General features: G+C 47.8%; 2 protein-coding genes across 2 annotated transcripts; both read left to right on the forward strand.

Annotated features, from left to right (window-relative positions):
• FXR2 (FMR1 autosomal homolog 2) lies at positions 1-14,988 on the forward strand. The gene is made up of 17 exons (XM_019664843.1): positions 1-468; positions 6,000-6,052; positions 6,417-6,510; positions 7,391-7,462; positions 7,575-7,723; positions 7,988-8,081; positions 8,732-8,848; positions 11,084-11,254; positions 11,453-11,531; positions 11,854-11,963; positions 12,191-12,277; positions 12,582-12,804; positions 13,023-13,220; positions 13,313-13,513; positions 13,608-13,703; positions 13,856-13,956; positions 14,289-14,988. Exons 1-17 carry the CDS (start codon positions 388-390, stop codon positions 14,382-14,384), a joined length of 2,022 nt encoding a protein of 673 aa, XP_019520388.1. The 5' UTR covers positions 1-387; the 3' UTR covers positions 14,385-14,988.
• An 87-nt stretch (positions 14,989-15,075) lies between these two features.
• Positions 15,076-17,536, forward strand: SOX15 (SRY-box transcription factor 15). Its single transcript, XM_019664845.1, has one exon. The coding sequence runs from the start codon at positions 16,585-16,587 to the stop codon at positions 17,107-17,109; it is 525 nt and encodes a 174-aa protein (XP_019520390.1). The 5' UTR covers positions 15,076-16,584; the 3' UTR covers positions 17,110-17,536.
• The last annotated feature ends 6 nt before the right edge of the window (positions 17,537-17,542 follow it).

The following is a 17,542-nucleotide window of genomic DNA, read 5'->3' on the forward strand; positions in this document are numbered from 1 at the left end:
AGGCGGTGGCGGCGGCAGGGGGAGGTGGAGGCTGTGGAGAGGCAGCGGCAGCGGCAGCGGCAGCAGCGGGTCCCGGGACTGAGGCAGCAGTGGGGGCAGCAGCGAGGGCGGCAGCGGGCGGAAGCTGAGGTGACGAAGGCAGCGGCGGCGGCGGCCGTTTCCCTCACGGTGGCGGAGACCAAGGCGGCAGCGGCGGACGGGGAGCGGCCCGGCCCCGGCCCCCTGCTCGTTGGCTGTGGCAGGGCCGCGGTGGGGCCGGCCCGGCTCCCGCCCCCCGCGGCTCCCCCTCCGGCTCCTCCTCCGGGGAGACGCCGGGGCGCTGGCCCGGTCCGTACTCAGACGGCTGCTGCAGCCACCGCCGGGGGAGTCGGAAGCGGTGGCGGCGCCATGGGCGGCCTGGCCTCTGGGGGGGATGTGGAACCGGGACTGCCCGTCGAGGTGCGCGGTTCCAACGGGGCCTTCTACAAGGTGAGGCGGCTCGCCGACTGGGGACACTCGTCTTTAGCTCCCTCTGTCCAGCCAGAGCAGGGAAGAGTGGGGCGGGATCGAGCTTCTGGAGCTGAGACCTGACCCTTAGAACATTAGACCCAAACTCCCACCCTCAGCCCTCCTGGGGAGACCTCTACACGTTAACCCCTTTCCTCTTATTTTTGGCCCCACTATTACACCTGCTTTTACCCTCATCTCATAATGAACATAAGGGCATTATTGTGCCTGGGTCAGCGCCCCCCATGCCTCCAGAGGCCCCATTTACCCAGCTTCATATTGACTGACTTTTCCTGTTTCCTAGTAAAAGACATATCTTAGACCTTAATCACATCTTTTTCAAGCACATGGAGCATTCTCTTTATTCTTCCCCTGTTTTCCCCTTGGGAAGGCCGCCCCATGTTAGATCCTTTCATCTTCTTTTGAGAGGCCTCTACCTACTGGCTCTGGAAGACACCCTCCTTTCACCTTATATTTCTGTTCCCAAAAAATTGTCAAAATCTATGACATTTGGTATCTGACCTTAGAACTCTGGATTGTATCAGGCAAGTTGCCTCCTAGCCATAAGGTGGCATCTTTTCACAAGTCTCTCACCCCACCCATTTATCCCAAGGCTAGCTGGTCTACCATTCCACCCAGGGATGGATTTGTATTTATTATATTACTTTGACCTCAGATACGTTTAGATCATTCATGCAGTTTCTTCATCTTGAGGAATGTAAGCTTCATATTCATGATCTCTAAAACGGGATCTCATGAAGATTCCCTCTGTTTACTTAAGGATTTCCACTTTCAGAAGACTTAGGGCCAATTCTCCCAATTTGGGAATCTGACAGCCTTTTTTGGAAGAAGGGGACTATCTTTAAAAGATCCTTGTTTACTTTAGCTCCTCCCTTGCCCAGGATTTGGGTCTGTAGAACTGCTTTTACTACCACCTTCTTTATCTGTTCTAAATCAATTTTCTGTGACTCCCGCCCCCCCTGCCCAATTTTGGTTAAACCAGAGAGAAACCCCTCTTGTCTCAGAAATTTTTCTTTGTGGGACTTATTATTTTGAACCTTTCTGGACTTCATGCCTGGAATTGCCTCACAGACTTTCTTGATTCCTGTTTTATTCTTTCATTTTACCTTGAGAAGCAAGAACAGAGGTAGCTTCTTATAACATTACTTGTGAGAAGAGCTTCCTTTCCTTCACTTCCCCTCAAGCCTTTCTTCCATATTAGACCTCTCCACCTTTATGCCCTTGGAAATGACTTTCTCCAACTCCTTCCCTATGAAGTCATATCTTACAATGGAAAGGGTCTCATATTTGCCCTTGGAGTGGAAGGTTTCTGCCCCAGATTTAATTGATAAGTTCAGTGTAGTCATTTTTACCTACTCCAAATGCCTATCTATTTCTGCCTTTATTCCCACACCAGATTTCTTTATATATTCACTACCTATTTCTTTATATATTTATCTTTTTTTAATTTTTATTTAAGCCTCTAACTTTCTATCCTAACATTTCTATATTCCTGTGTAATCCCCAGGAACCACCTTGTTCAATGTCTGAAGGAAGCTCCCAGCTGATCTCTTCTGTCATTTTTTCTGCATACTTTCCTAACTCATGGGACTTTTTCTAACAGCCTGCCCCCATAGCATTTCTGTTTTCTTTGTCAAAGTCTCTGTTTCCTTTTTGAATCTGATAGAGTACATTTGTCTCTTTTATTCTTTCCCCCCAAAAGTTACATTACCTTTCTTGAAACATCCTTCCTCTTAAGATTTTAGCTCTATTTCCCCCAATATCTTGTCCTTCTGGGGCCTTCCCACCCCTAGATTCTGGGTTCCGGGAAAATGATTCTTAAATTGAATCTGAGATCAAGATACAATGTTTGCTTTTGTTCTAGGAAGCATGGGAGCCAAGCACAGCTGGGAAAGATTGGTATCCCGTTCAAATTAACTGTGTGACATAGCTGGGAAGGGGGATGTTTCTCTTTCCACATATAGGTGTGCAACAGAAAATCTTTCTCTGAATCTTTCCCTTTTCTCCTGGGGCCTATGGCAATGGTAGACTTGAGTGAACTGGGGACAGGATACTTTGAATCAGAGAATAGAATTGGAGTTGAGCCCAAAACCAGGTAATGTGGAATCTTATTCTGGCCACTTTAGCATTTTCTGACCCAAGCCTTAGTTAAAAACAACAATAAATCCCTAAATTCAGACTATTTTTCTTCAGCTTTCAGTGCCATATACTTACCCATTCTGACCTTGCTATAGATTTAATATCCATGACTCAGCAAACTTTGGTGTGGGTCAAGGAGTGTTTATATTGCTTCTATAACTATAAATTTGGGAAGGTCCCTTTCTCCCCAAGCAGAATTGAGTCCTATTTTTGATCTTCCATGAAAGGACTGCATGTATCAGATTTGGGATTTAAGTTCTTTTGTAGCTATCCCATCAGCTCTTGCTTTTCTGTCTGAACTTAATGTATTTTATTCTTTAAATTGTATTCTGCCAAATGAAATATTTGTTCACCTTCCAGGGTACAATTATCCAAATTTCCAGACCTTGCCTGGATATCCTAACACCCATTCTTTTCATAAGGAATATGGCATCCTCAGCTTCAACACGTGGTTTTTACCCAGAACCTTCCTACTTTTCTCCTAAACTCCCTCCTTTCTGTTGAGAGTCCAGGACTAGAAGATAGATTGAAGGTGGGGACCAATGTAATATCTTCTAGAAAGTGAGGAAACTGAAGTACTTATGAACCTAGGGCTCTCTCTCTGTCTGGTCCTAGGCCCCATAAGCCAAAGCCAGGGTATGCCATGGCCACTGAATCGAGTCATCCTTTGGATGTAGTTGACTTTCCTAGAGATTCATTCACTAGCTCTTGCCCTCACCTGCTTGTCTTCCTAATGAGCATGCATTGAGCAGAACTGGGAGCTCACTGTCTACCAGTAGTAACTTTGGAAGGAAAAAAACGGGTGATATGGGTAGAATTAAGTAGTAGAGACTGGGTTCAAATACGAAGTTGAGAAAACTTGTGTTGGAGAATATTTGAAGGCAAAAGACCCTAGAGGTATAAGAGGAAGTGATGTTTGGTTGAACTGCTGAGTAATATGAAGGAGAACTCCATCTGAGCTCTGCATTTCTGTTTGGGGTTGATGAAAAACCAGGGGAATATTGATACCAATGCCTGAGGGCCAACTCAGACTTGGAGGAGAATTGGATTAGAACTTTAGGCATGTCCTTTGTGAATAGGTTTATCTAGCAGTTGTTATCTCTTAACAAAAGAGGCAAGCAAGTGATTATCTTCTATCTCTTCCACTTCCTTTTATCTCATCCCTAGAATGTTTTGACAATAGCTAACTATAAACTATTTCTAAAGCTTGGAGAGGGACATTTTGGATAAAGAATAGGATAAAGTCAGCTAAAAGGACTGGTTGAAATGTCTTTAGAAATTTAGACACTGAATTTATAAAGGGGGAAGAAGGAAGGGATGCAGTATTAGTATCCCAACATTAGGTTGTGGGAGGAGAGAGGAGGACACCTAAAGAGCTAAGAGAAAAACTGAAAAGGGAAGAGGGACTCCGGCAAATATGGGGAGTAAAAGTGCCATAGAAGGCTTGAGTGGAGAATAGTCGGTGTGGGTATTGATATAGCTAAATGAACAGTGGAAAAACATTTCAGGGAAGAAGAATGGCAGAGAAAGCTAAAGTATGGGTAAGTAACAGGCCAGGCAGTACCAGGAATACTAATGCCTTGGGCAGTAGTAAGGCTCCATAACACGATCCTATCCTGAAAGAAAAGAAAGATAACTTGTATCAAGAGTGAAATTTAGGTTTAGATTTTCCCACCATAAGGAAACAGCAATATAGTTAAGTGTTTATGATTGACCAATTTTGTGAGATGAGAGTGACATAAATGTTTATTTTAGGTGTTTTCTCTCCTAAGCTCAGCTTTTGTCCTTAGCTGCAAAGATGATTAGTTCCTGTTATTAATTAGTCTCCTGAAATTTCCAATTTTTTTTTTTAAGTGACAATTCAACTTCTTTTGGGTTTGTTTGTTTTTTTAACTTTACTGGGGAACAGTGTGTTTCTTCCAGGACCCATCAGCTCCAAGTCAAGGCGTTGTCTTCAACCTAGTTGTGGAGGGTGCAGCTCACTGGCCCATGTTGGAATTGAACCAGCAACCTTGGTGTTACGAGCCTGCGCTGTAACCATCTGAGCTAACGGCTGCCTGCATTTGCTGAGTTTTGACAGAAGTGAAAGGCAATTCAGTAGAGAAAGGGTAGTCTTTTCAACAAATGGTGCATAAACTGGATATCCATAGGTAAAAAATGAACTTTGATCATGTCTTGCACCATATACAAAATTTAACTCAAAATTGATCATAGACTAAATGTAAAATAAAAACTATAAACCTTCTAGAATAAGACAGGAGAAAACCTTGGTGGCCTTGGATTAGGCAAGTTTTCTTATACATGAGACCACAAACTCATTCATAAAAGAACTAATTGATAAACTGGACTTTATCAATAATAGTCTTTAATTTTGAGTATGTGAAAATTGGGAGAGAAGATAGAAATATTGGGAGCACAGGACTGAACATAGAGTTTTGGCTTCCTCAGTGAGAACATGGAAATAGGAGGTAGACCAGCTGTTTATTCATCCCTGTTTTCCCTTTTCATGATCTCAAGATTGGGATCGTCTACAAATTTTATTATCCTTTTTAAATGCTTAGCAGTGTCATAGTATATAGCATTCAGAAATCTCACATCTTTAAATCCTAATTTTTCCTTCTATAAATTATTTTCATCATTTTGAATTTTTCCAATGATCTGTTTTATTCTCTTAAGGACCCAAGCATCAAGATACCAAGTTCGCTCAGGTCTCTTGCTGTATTGGGGAGGCAGACCCTTCTATCTCTTGGCAGATCCTGCTGTCCTCTAGGTGTTCCAGGACAGCCTCACACTGTCTCATGGGATATTCTTAGCCTTGCTGAATGTTGTTGGTATTTTAATTGAATTCTGGCAAGCTGCACAGCACAACAGGAGGCAGACAGATAGGGAGGCCACTGTGGGAGCCATAGTTGACCACCAGTTTCCTGGCTGTTTTGATGGCGAGTGATGTTGCCCCTTCTACTTACTTTCTGTCTCATCTTTTGGATTTTGCCACATTTCTTTCCATGCCAGTATCATTCCTTTCTCTCTACCTCAATATTCATGTTTTTTCTCCAATATAGCCTTTTTCTGGCCCTGTCTTTATTTATTTTATTTTATTTTTTTAAGCTGAGCCACCCTGCCACCTGTTGGCAGCTCAGCGGCTGCTCAGCTCTGGCCGACATTCGAACTGCTGTTGCTCAGAGCTCAAACTCTTGAGCGAGCTCTTAACCAACTGAGCACTTGGCCGGCCCTTCTGGCCCTGTCTTTAGATTAAACTCTAGTTTAAGGGCCTCTGAATGTCTCTGTTCCCTTAATGGCTGAGGTGGTGGTAAATTGTTCTTTTTTTCACTTTGTGCTAAAATTCATTCTAGGGCTTTGTGAAGGATGTCCATGAAGACTCTGTCACCATCTTCTTTGAAAACAAGTAAGACCTTGGGAATAGAGAATCCAGCAAAGTAGGTCCTAGAAGGAGAGTGGAGAAGAGGGGGTGGCTGAGTCCCATGAGGCATGTAATGGGTGGGGGAGAGCCGAGGGTTTGGGTGGGCAAATTTATATGGATCCCAGGAGAGGAAAGGGCTGAAATTTGGTGAGGGTGGGGGGCATTTCACCCAGTATTTAGATTATAGCAAGAGACAGAAGATACCACTATAGAGCAGAGCCTGGGGTTTAGCCTCTAATTACCAGGGAAGGTGGAAATTGCCCAGCGATTTCAAGACAGTAACCCCTTCCTGAAGAAATGGGTAACCACATTAGCCTGAATAGTTTTCATATCACTGTTTCTTTTGCAGCTGGCAGAGTGAGAGGCAAATTCCTTTCGGCGATGTCCGGCTACCACCTCCAGCTGATTATAATAAGGAGATCACAGAAGGGGACGAGGTGGAGGTAAGGGCCATTGAGTCCATCCTTCTAAGTGTCACTTTTCTCACTGCATCTCTCTTACCCTGATACCATTATCCTAGGCTCTTCACCGGTTGACTCACTCTCCTTCCTACCCAAGCTAAGCTACTGCATCCAGCCAGGTGACCTATGGACAAGTGAAATGTAGCAGTTCACTGTCCATCTCTGTTGTGCAACCAAACTCTCAGGGAGCGTCCCAGTTTCAGGGGATTGTTTTCACCTTTCTTCCATGTATGATAACAGCATTTAAAATGCAGTGCCCTCTGATTTTTAATTAGCAGCTTCTTCCTCTAGTTTCCTTTATCTTGGTTTAAGGCTACCTCCCAAGTGCTTTAATGCTTATTCCATTCTTAATGTTTTGGCATGGTCCTCAGTATTTTTTTTTTTTTTAATAATTTTTTTTTTTATTGGGGAATTATGGGGATAGGAACAGTGATGGAGAATTGGGGGAAGGGGAACAGACAAGTTGCTGTCGTTTTGTTCTTCAGTCTAGTTGTGGAGGACGTTGCTTCACTGGCCCAAGTTGGCACCATCATTGCGCTCTTCCTGGGCAAGGCAGATCAGTCACCGGCTTCTGGATGGCCGATCACTGCGGCTGCTGGCCGCTCACGCTGGCTGCTGGCTACATATGGTAGCCCATGGCAACCCACTGCCACAGGGGCTGCAGCCTACGCCGTCGCCGGCGACTCACGGCAGCCCAGCTCCAGGTTGAGCTGTTGTACAGCATCTTAGCTGTAGAGGGCAGTGTCACTGGCCCTCATATGTGGGATCCGAACCGGGGCCCTCTGGCGTCCCAAGCCAGTTCTTAACCATCGCGCCACTTGGCCGGCCCGGTCCTCAGTATTTTTTATTTTCATTTTTTCAGGTTTATTCTCGAGCTAATGAGCAAGAACCTTGTGGCTGGTGGCTGGCCCGGGTGCGGATGATGAAGGGAGATGTGAGTGATGCGAAGGCCTTTGGAGAACTGCTAAAACATTTTAGTCATAGAAAGGTGGGAGATAGCAGCTCAGGTCATTCACAGCTTCTCCTTTTTTTTTTTATTTTGCCAGTTCTATGTCATTGAATATGCTGCCTGTGATGCCACTTACAATGAGATTGTCACCCTGGAACGGCTTCGGCCAGTTAATCCCAATCCCCTTGCAACCAAAGGCAGTTTCTTCAAGGTTACCATGGCTGTTCCGGAGGACTTAAGAGAAGCGTGAGTGCTGGTGGTTGGGAGTGGTGGGCCCTCACCGTCCTCATCTCTGCCCTTACTTCCCCCAGGCGCTACTACCAGTTTCAGTCTTCTCTGTTCCCTTGGCCCTCTAGAGCCTTTCTTGATCCCAGTTTCTCTCTTTCCTCATCCCTGTTCTTTTACTGTAGTTCTTCCTCTTTTCTTATTTTTCTCAGTCCCTCTCTCTCCACCAAACCTTTGAATGTACTTAACACTCTGCCCTCTGAGCACTTTTCTCTTTCTCTGCAGCTGCTCCAATGAAAACGTCCATAAAGAGTTCAAGAAAGCGTTGGGAGCGAACTGCATCTTTCTCAACATCACAAATAGTGAGCTCTTCATCCTGGTGAGTTTATTCTGCCTGAATTTCACTAAGCCCTTTCAACAATTTTTCCTTCTCCCCTTTTAACTCCATTGTAGAAAGGGAGGAGCTAAAATGTGCTTATGTTTATTTGTCAGAGAGGACTTTATTGCTCCTGATCCTTACGGGCCCAGGTAGCCCTACCTTTCTTTAGTCTTTCTCACGTCTGACCTTAATTTTTTTTTTTAACCTGGTCATTATATTGCAGTGTGGGCTGGGACCTTCCCTTGCATATTTAGATTCTCAAAAATAGACTCTACAGTTCTCACCTGTGCTTGCTGCTTAAAATCACTTCCTTTAGACATCTAGGTAGTAGGCCTTTGTGAGGCTGACAATGATTTCCTCTTCCCTAGCTTCATTTCTTAACTCCCACCCTTTTCCAGAATCTCAGGCATCCTGATTCCCCGTTGCCGGCTCTCCCACAGTATGTATTCAAAGTCAGTTTTTTTGTTTGTTGTTTTTTTTTTAGCTGAGCCATCCTGCCACCTGTTGGCAGCTCAGCAGCAGCTCAGCTTGGGCCGGGAATCGAACTGCTGTTGCTCAGAGCTCGCACTCTTGAGCGAGCTCTTAACCAACTGAGCCACTCGGCCAGCCCTCAAAGTCAGTTTTAATGATTTTCATTGGTTTCTTCCCAGTCAACCACAGAAGCCCCTGTGAAGCGGGCGTCCCTGCTGGGTGATATGCATTTTCGAAGCCTGCGCACCAAACTGCTACTCATGTCCCGCAATGAAGAAGCTACCAAGCACCTAGAGGTAAATTTTGGCTCCACTTACTACTGAATATATTGGTATGATTGTCCTCCCTTCCCACCCCATCCTCCACTCATGCTCTTATGGTTTACAAAACAAAAAGACCAAGATCTTTCTGGGCTGTTATAACTGGGTTGCTATTTTATCCCAGACTTCTCCAGGCAGCAGAGCTCCATTATGTTATAGCATAGTTGTTATCAAACTTTTTTTGAGCCATGGGACCCTTTGATCAAGTGAAATTTTACTTGAAAGCACAATGCATAAAGCAGTCAGAGCAGCAGAAGGGGGTGTGGCTCTTTCTTCCACCAGCATCACCCACATCACCTCTGGGAACCAAACCACTTTTGGGGATATGTTTGAGAACCATTTGTACACTGCAAAGACCACTGGACTTGGAATCCTAAGTCTTGCTTTGTCAGGTAATTGATCTTCAGCAAATCATTTGATTTTACTGAGCTTTATCTTCTTTATTTGTGACAGTGAGGTAGTTAGACTAGAATATTTCTATGAAGTTTGAGTTCTGACATCTTAGGATGGTCAGATTCCCTTTTCTTAGGTATTATACTATCCTAAACAAGTAGGGTGTGTGTTTGTATTTGAACATGCATTTCCCTTCATCAAGTGAACTGATCTTTTTGGGAAGCTTTTCTCTGAGTCCGTGCAAAATCTGGATCATGGTAATCTCTCATTTCTTCAGAGAGTCACTGTTACCCCCAGATAATACAAACTATATCTACACCATTTTCCAGTGAACAGGTTTCCTGGTGACAAAAGGTAAAATATTCAACTCTTCTAGGACTTGACTGTATTGATCTATGTGGTAAAGTGTACCAGATAGCTAAGTTAACCATAGTTGCAAGGTCTTAAAAATAGGGACATGTTTTTGTTTTTGAGAAATCTTGCCTGTTTTGTTTTTTTTAAAATTATTTTTAAAATATTGACTGTATAAAAGGTAAAAGATAATAACAATGAGCACCTTTGTACCCTTTAGGCAGTTTAAGAAAGAAAACCCTTGGCAAACTTCTAGAAGATACTTGTAAATCATTGTAGATCGTCTCCCCACCCTCCCTAACTCAGTTATTTTGAATGCCCAACTTAGTTCCTTTTTTCAGCCTTCCCTTGCCTAGTGTAAATCCTTGCTATTATATAACTCAACTTCATTTTGGAAGTAAGTCATGGATTGTGATCTGGGAATATCCCCTTTCAGACATCTTATTTGGTGCTTCCTACCTAGGATTCACTCTTATAGAACCTTTCCTGTCTTCCTGCCTTTGTACCCAGAGATCCCACAAAGGACTGGTTAAGAAATTAAATAGTATGGTGTTCAGTAGGCTCCTTTTATGCTCTTCTTTCTTTTGTTGTTGTTTTTTGGTTTTTTTTAAAGATTTTATTGGGGAATTGGGAAAGGAGAACAGCCAAGTTCCTCTTCAATCTTAGTTGTGGAGGGCGCAGCTAGCTCAGCTCCTAGTCCGTCGCCCCATTGGCAGCTCGCAGCTGCTCAGCTCAAGGTGCCGTGTTCAATCGTAGTTGTGGGTGGGTGTAGCCCAGCATCCCATACGGGAGTCAAACCGGCAACCTTGTTGTTAGGAGCACGTGCCATCCTGCCACCTGTTGGCAACTCAGCTCGGGCGCAGCTCACTGGCCCATGTGGGAATGGAACCGTCGACTCTGTTGCTTAGCGCTCATGCTCTTAACCAACCGAGCCACTCGGCCAGCCCCCTTTTATGCTTTTCTTAACCTCTTGCTTTCTGTTCAACTTTTCGGGTTTTATTTTGGTAGTTGATATTAGTTTGGTTGAGGTAATAATTCTTTACACTTGCATTTACCTGTGAAAAGTCCTTGCTCACCAGTCTTATTTAATCCTCTTGATAGTCTGGGAATGGAGTAAGTCAGGTGTGATCATTTATCATATGACAGAACTGAGGCACAGAGTGTGTATTTTGTTTAGGATCACACAACCAGATAGTATTAGAGCCAAATCCAGAACTTTGGTGGCTCCCAGCTTAAGCTCTGTCCTGATTTCTCCCCTCCCCCAAAGTCGTTGGTATTTGGAAGGTAGGAGTAGAATGAAAAGTTCCTGAATTCTCCACACAGGTCCTAGTGGTCAGTGGACTCCAGAGTAGTACTGGCTTGCTTTCACACATTTTTTCTTACTGAAGTTATGCAAAGCATCAGGTACCTGGGACAGGTGTTCTGAGATTCCACCACCATGATTCCTATAGTGCCTTTTCCTTTCAGACCAGTAAGCAGTTGGCTGCAGCATTCCAAGAGGAGTTCACAGTGCGAGAGGACCTGATGGGACTGGCAATTGGGACTCATGGTGCCAACATCCAGCAGGCCCGAAAAGTACCTGGGGTGACTGCCATTGAGTTGGGAGAAGAGACCTGCACTTTCCGCATCTATGGGGAGGTCAGCAAAAGATACCTGTCATCTAGGTCTCTTAGGGAAAACACAGAAGAGAGGGTGGAGTAGAAAGGAAACCTGAGTCATGTTGATCTCTGTCCCTGACTTTGGTGTCAGTACATTTTCCCAAAGAGAGTGGCAGGAAGACCACTGTTTGAGATCCAGGTCTTCTGTTTTAATAATGACTCCCCACTCCTCTTTTAGACTCCCGAGGCATGCCGACAGGCCCGAAGCTACCTTGAGTTTTCTGAGGACTCTGTGCAAGTGCCCAGGAACCTGGTTGGTGAGTTGGGGGTGTGTATATATAAAAGAGAATATAGTTAGGGGCCAGAAGTGAGATTCTCAGAGTGATTCTGGGCTTGGGACCTCCCTCTGGACTTTAGTTTCATAAAGAAAAAGCAAACAGTCTGTAGTAGGAGTGACGAAAAAATGGAAGAATAAATTTCTAGGGATTGTAATGTTTTGTCCTTTGGAAACTCACCAGGAACCTAGAAACACGAGAATAATTAAAACAGAATCTATATATAGAAGCTGGAAGACTGTTTATCCTGTTTTGACTTTTTTTCTTTCCTTTAAAAAGCTTAATTCCTCTTTTACCCATTCAGGCAAAGTGATTGGAAAGAACGGGAAAGTGATTCAGGAGATTGTGGATAAATCTGGTGTGGTGAGAGTTCGAGTAGAAGGTGATAATGACAAGAAGAACCCCAGAGAGGAGGTATGGGACAACTGCGCCAGAGATTGGTATCCAGAAATAGGTGGGATTGTTTACAAAGCCTTTCTCTGAGGGCTGGGATTTCTAGGGGGTGGAACACGAAACTTCTGTTTCCTCCTAGTAGATGTAGAACCAGAAAGATCCCATTGGTTGGCCTTCCATAGGAGACAGGGTGGAGTTAATGCTTATTTGATTCTCCTAATCCATCTGTCCTTTCCTCTGCTCTCCAGGGAATGGTTCCTTTCATATTTGTTGGCACCCGAGAGAATATCAGCAATGCTCAGGCTCTGCTGGAATATCACCTCTCCTACCTGCAGGTATCCAAGTGGAAGCCCGGGAGGGGAAAGAGCTAGGTAGAGCAAGGGGACTGAGACCACTACTGGATAAATTTAGGAGTAGTGGTGCACAGTTTGTCTGAGTGGAACAGAAACCACTGGATGGGAATTTGGTGCTCTGGGGTTGGATCCCAGAGTTTTCTTTGTTTAGCCGATGTCTTCCTTATATTCCTGGGAGTTAAGCTATATAGGGATGGTCGGGGCAGAGAAGCATGAAAGGAAATTGTTCATTGACCTTATACTTATTCTTCCTTCCATTATCTTCCTCCATCTTTTACCCAACCAGGAGGTGGAGCAGCTTCGCTTGGAGAGGCTGCAAATTGATGAACAGCTTCGTCAGATTGGGCTGGGCTTTCGCCCTCCTGGGAGTGGGCGGGGCAGCGGTGGCAGTGACAAGGCTGGATATACCACAGATGAGAGTTCCTCCTCCTCCCTGCACACCACACGAACCTATGGGGGCAGCTACGGGGGCCGGGGCCGGGGCCGGAGGACAGGTGGTCCTGCCTATGGTGAGACAGCTATGGGAGAGGGAGGCGAGTACTAGCGGGGCTTGTGGGGAGAGGCATAGATCTGGGTGGAAGCTTTAGGAAAAGGTGATGGAGATGAAGAAGAGATGATTGGTTGGGGGACTTTGTGAGTGAGAGGGAGACGTCTTCCAGTTTTGTGGCCATGATGGGTCCTAGGATGGGGGGAGTGACCTGATTGGACCCCCCACTGTGTTCTTTAGGCCCCAGCTCAGACCCATCCACAGCTTCTGAGACTGAGTCTGAGAAGAGGGAAGAGCCCACCCGAGCTGGACCAGGAGACCGGGATCCCCCAATCCGGGGGGAAGAAAGCCGGAGGCGGCCAATTGGAGGCCGGGGTAGGGGACCCCCACCTGCTCCCCGGCCCACCTCGAGATACAGCTCTTCATCTATTAGCTCAGGTACCAGTACCAGACAGCTGGGTTCATGAATATAGGCCAAAAGGAAAGATGGTGGACACCTGACTCCCAGTTCCTCCTCTTCCTCTAACCAGTGCTGAAGGATCCAGACAGTAATCCCTACAGCCTACTGGACACATCTGAACCAGAGCCCCCAATTGATTCAGAGCCCGGGGAACCACCCCCAGCAAGTGCCAGGCGCCGCCGCTCCCGTCGCCGCCGCACTGATGAAGACAGGACTATCATGGATGGAGGCCTGGAATCAGATGGGCCCAGCATGACAGAGAATGGCCTGGGTAAGTGGTGTGCCTGGGGTCTAAAAAATTACAGCTGGGCAAGAACTGAGGAATGGGAGACTGGATACATAACTTGCTTTTCCATACCCCACAGAAGATGAGTCAAGACCTCAGCGTCGTAATCGGAGCCGCCGCCGCCGTAACCGTGGTAACCGTACTGATGGTTCTGTCAGTGGAGATCGTCAGCCAGGTCAGCTAACACTGGATGCCAGCATCCTTCCTCAGAGTTGAGAGAATGGGATGTCTCTTACCCTATGAAAACCGGGGGTTGGGGTTCAATGGGTCTCTAGGAACTGGATACCTGGGTTCCCTCTGAAACTCTTGGTCTTCTGCCTTCTCCAGTGACTGTGGCTGACTATATCTCCAGAGCGGAATCTCAGAGCCGCCAGCGGCCACCTCTGGAGCGCACTAAACCCTCAGAGGACTCTCTTTCAGGACAGAAGGTAGGCAAGCAAGATGTAACATCCTCCGCCCCTCCTTTTTTTTGTTCTTTTGGAGCAGGGGGCGAAAGAAAATTCCCCCAAGAAATCTCTTACTAAACTGTAGAGAAGGCTATGTGATGGAGCTTAGACTACATTTAGAATAGAGGAAAATTTGAATAGAAGAGAGAGGGAAGTTTGAATCACATTTTCTGGAACCCAGTAAGAATGGCTAGAGAGTCAGATCAGGGAACCAACCCCTGGGTCACCACACGCCAGGAGTGTAGGGAATGTCATTACCTGAATTTCTACTGACCACTTTTTCTCTCCATTTTTCTTTCCCACTTTCGCCTCAGGGTGACTCTGTCAGCAAGCTTCCTAAGGGCCCCTCAGAGAATGGGGAGCTCTCCGTCCCCCTGGAGTTGGGTAGTTTGGTGAATGGGGTTTCATAAAACCTCCAGCCTGCATCCCTCCCTTCTCCATCTCGCTTGCTGCCCAACACCATGGCCCTCACAGGCCCGACTGACCTGCGCTGGAGCTGCTCTTATCTAGGGGGGAGGGGGGTGGCACAGCAGCTTGGGTCCCCCCCCAACCTCCAGGAGCTAGTGGAGGGGTGTGTAACAGGGTCATACCCCCCTCCCTCTTGTCCACCCTACCCCCAGGGCGAGGGGAGCCTCTCTCCTTCCCCATCAGACTGGATGTGCCTTTATCCTCTAATGCCCCAATCTCTCTGAACACCCCCATTCTCCACCTGTTGGTGCGGGGTGCTCCTTGACCCACCCAGATATGACAGTTCAGGGGGGCTCCCCTGCTATCCCTCCTCCCATCCTGTACCCCCCATTTCTGGGGCCTCATCACTGTGGAAGACGGGGATAGTAAGGGTATAAGTGGGTGGGAGGCATGGGGAAGGTTTTGGAGTAGAACCAGGGGCATCTATGAAGGGGGGTGACAAGGTCCCCCAGGGGAAGGGGGACCAACCTTGTCTGGTGGATGAGAAGGCGTATTTATTTTTCACTGTACAGTATTTAAAAAGAGAATAAAAAAACTCCAAATGGCTCCCAGATTCCTGATGCTTTCTTGTGCCCAGTTTGGCCCAACTGTTTTCCTAGGTCTGACCTGCCCTGACCCCTGGCCCCTGTTTCCTGTTTCTCCATGCCTGGCTCCTTTAGTGTTCCAAAGATGGTCTACTTTGGGAATTCCTGACATTCCTAAATTCCCCAAGCTCAGATACCCTACTGGTCAAGAGGAGAGTGGCTTGTGTCTTTGCTGCTGCTCCCCTCCCCCAGGTTTGCTGGTAGAGGGAGCTGGGCCACTCCTATACCCTGAGTCACAGCAGGCTAGGTAGGGCTGCTCCTAGTTGGAGCTGTTCCTGCTAAGAGCTGAGAGCCAAGCGAGCTGCTTAATCCGATTACCTGAGGCCTGGGGCTTGGGCTTGGCCTTTGGCAGGAGGAACTGGGTTCCCTCATGACAACCTCTGGGACCTAGGTGTGCAGCTCTCATTCCTGCTAGCTCTCTGCTCTGGATCCAGGTTTTTTCCTTCAACATCCACATCACTCATCTCTCAGCCCCAGGGTAGTTTTCCTGAGGTTCCTGGCTCCCAGCCTCAACTGAGATTTAGAGATAAAATGTGCTGGAGAAACCTTTGTTTGGGGGCTGGAGTTGGGAGGGTTTAAGTTTTCTCACCTGGAGTGGAGTTGAATCACCACCCAAGCACCTGCTGGGATGACTCAAACAGCAAAAATGGACTGCCTTCCTTTAACTGCCCGACTTTCTTGACCCAGGGGCAGGTCAGGGATTTGAGGAGCAATGGGCACCAGAAAAGAGTTTGGCGTGGGGGTGGGGTACTCCCAAATTCCTCCTAGCACATCTCTGACCCTGAGGGCTTTTGAGTCCCTGTGCTTAATCCCATTGTGCAAAGGAATTGACTTTAAATTGCCAAAATTTAAAAAGGGAGGGGAAAATGTGCAGAGCTTTGGGGGCTGGAAGTCCTCTGACTTCTGGGTCTTGGGTGGGGAGGGGGCGTGGTACCCTGAGGGGGTGTTGGGGGCTGGGAAGAACGTGACACCTGGGTCTGCTTAAGGGAGGGGGATGTTGGCGCTCTGAAGTAGGTGCGGTCCGCTGGGAGGGAGTGGGGAGGAGTCAGTCGTTAAAAGTTGTTCCTGGGCCTGGCCCACCCGCCTGCCACAGACACTTAGGCCAGGTGAGAGTTCTGTGGCACCTGGGGTGCGCCGCCAGGCAGAGACTGAGTGCGAAGTTTATCACCTCCACCGAACACCGGGCCCGTAGCAGAGACTGAGTGCGAAGTTTATCACCTCCACCGAACACCGGGCCGGTAGCCAGCCGCAGGTAGGGGAAGCAGGACTGGGTCTGGATAACAAGGAAAGTAGAGCACAACCTGTCCTGTACCGGGTACCTGACAGCGGATTTTGCGCTGGACTCTCCCAAAGAGTGCCGGATTGGTAGAGAGCCGGGGCTCCAGAATAAGGACTCTGAACTTGGGGACGATATATACTTTTCAAGGACTCGAGTTTCCCTGGAACGACTCCAGACTAGGAAGACATTTCTATTTTAAGGATATTGGGTTTAGGGATCAACGTTTCGCTTTGGAGGGGAGGGTGTGTAGGCGCCCTCTTAAGGCTTCCCTCCACCTCCATGGCGCTACCTGGCCCCTCACACGACGAGGCCTGGAGTCTGGAACCTCCCGCTCCCACGGCCCCTGCCCCCTCGTCCTCGAGCTCCCAGGAGCTGGAGGGCGCTGGGAGCCCTGTGGTCTCTGGGGGCCTTCCTTTGGAGAAGGTGAAGCGACCCATGAACGCGTTCATGGTGTGGAGCTCCGCTCAGCGCCGCCAGATGGCGCAGCAAAACCCAAAGATGCACAACTCTGAGATCTCCAAGCGCCTGGGCGCGCAATGGAAGCTACTGGGTGAGGACGAGAAGCGGCCCTTCGTGGAGGAGGCCAAACGGCTGCGGGCCCGGCACCTCCGCGACTACCCGGACTACAAGTACCGGCCTCGGCGCAAGACCAAGAACGCGGGCGCCGGGCCGCTCCACTTCGGCCAGGGAAGCGGCGGCGGGCCGGTCTGGGGACCCGGATACGCGACCACTCAGGGGAGCAGAGGCTTTGGGTACCAGCCCCCCAACTACTCGACAGCTTACCTGCCTGGCGGTTACGGGTAAGTGGCTGGGGAGTGGGGTAAGGAGACACTATCCCCCTCCTGAAGCTTGGGTGGAGCGGGCACCAGAGATCCTTGCTGGCAGGGGCCCTGAGGCCACCCAAGCAGAGGCCACTCCTGGGAGTTTGGGGGCTGCAGTTGAGGTTTTAGAGGGTACCACCCCCTGTACTACAGCGCCTTGTGAAGGGTTGGGAAGGAGGGTTTCCGTGGCCCAGGGTTTTCCTAGAGGAAGTTATTTCAGCCGGGCAGCAGCAGCCCTGCAGGGGCAGACCAGAGCCCCTTGGATGTTGACCGTGTTCGTTACCTACCTGGATTTCCTGTCTCCTCCCACCCCCATTCTGGCCCTAGTGTGACCCAGCTTCCTCTCCCTGCCTCCGGGGCAAGGAGAGGCCAAGCCCAACTCTGCCCCTTTCTGGCCTGGTGCCCCCAAAGAGGAA

The sequence above is a fragment of the Hipposideros armiger genome, unplaced genomic scaffold (assembly GCF_001890085.2).
Source record: "Hipposideros armiger isolate ML-2016 unplaced genomic scaffold, ASM189008v1 scaffold_431, whole genome shotgun sequence".
Classification (NCBI taxonomy): domain Eukaryota; kingdom Metazoa; phylum Chordata; class Mammalia; order Chiroptera; family Hipposideridae; genus Hipposideros; species Hipposideros armiger.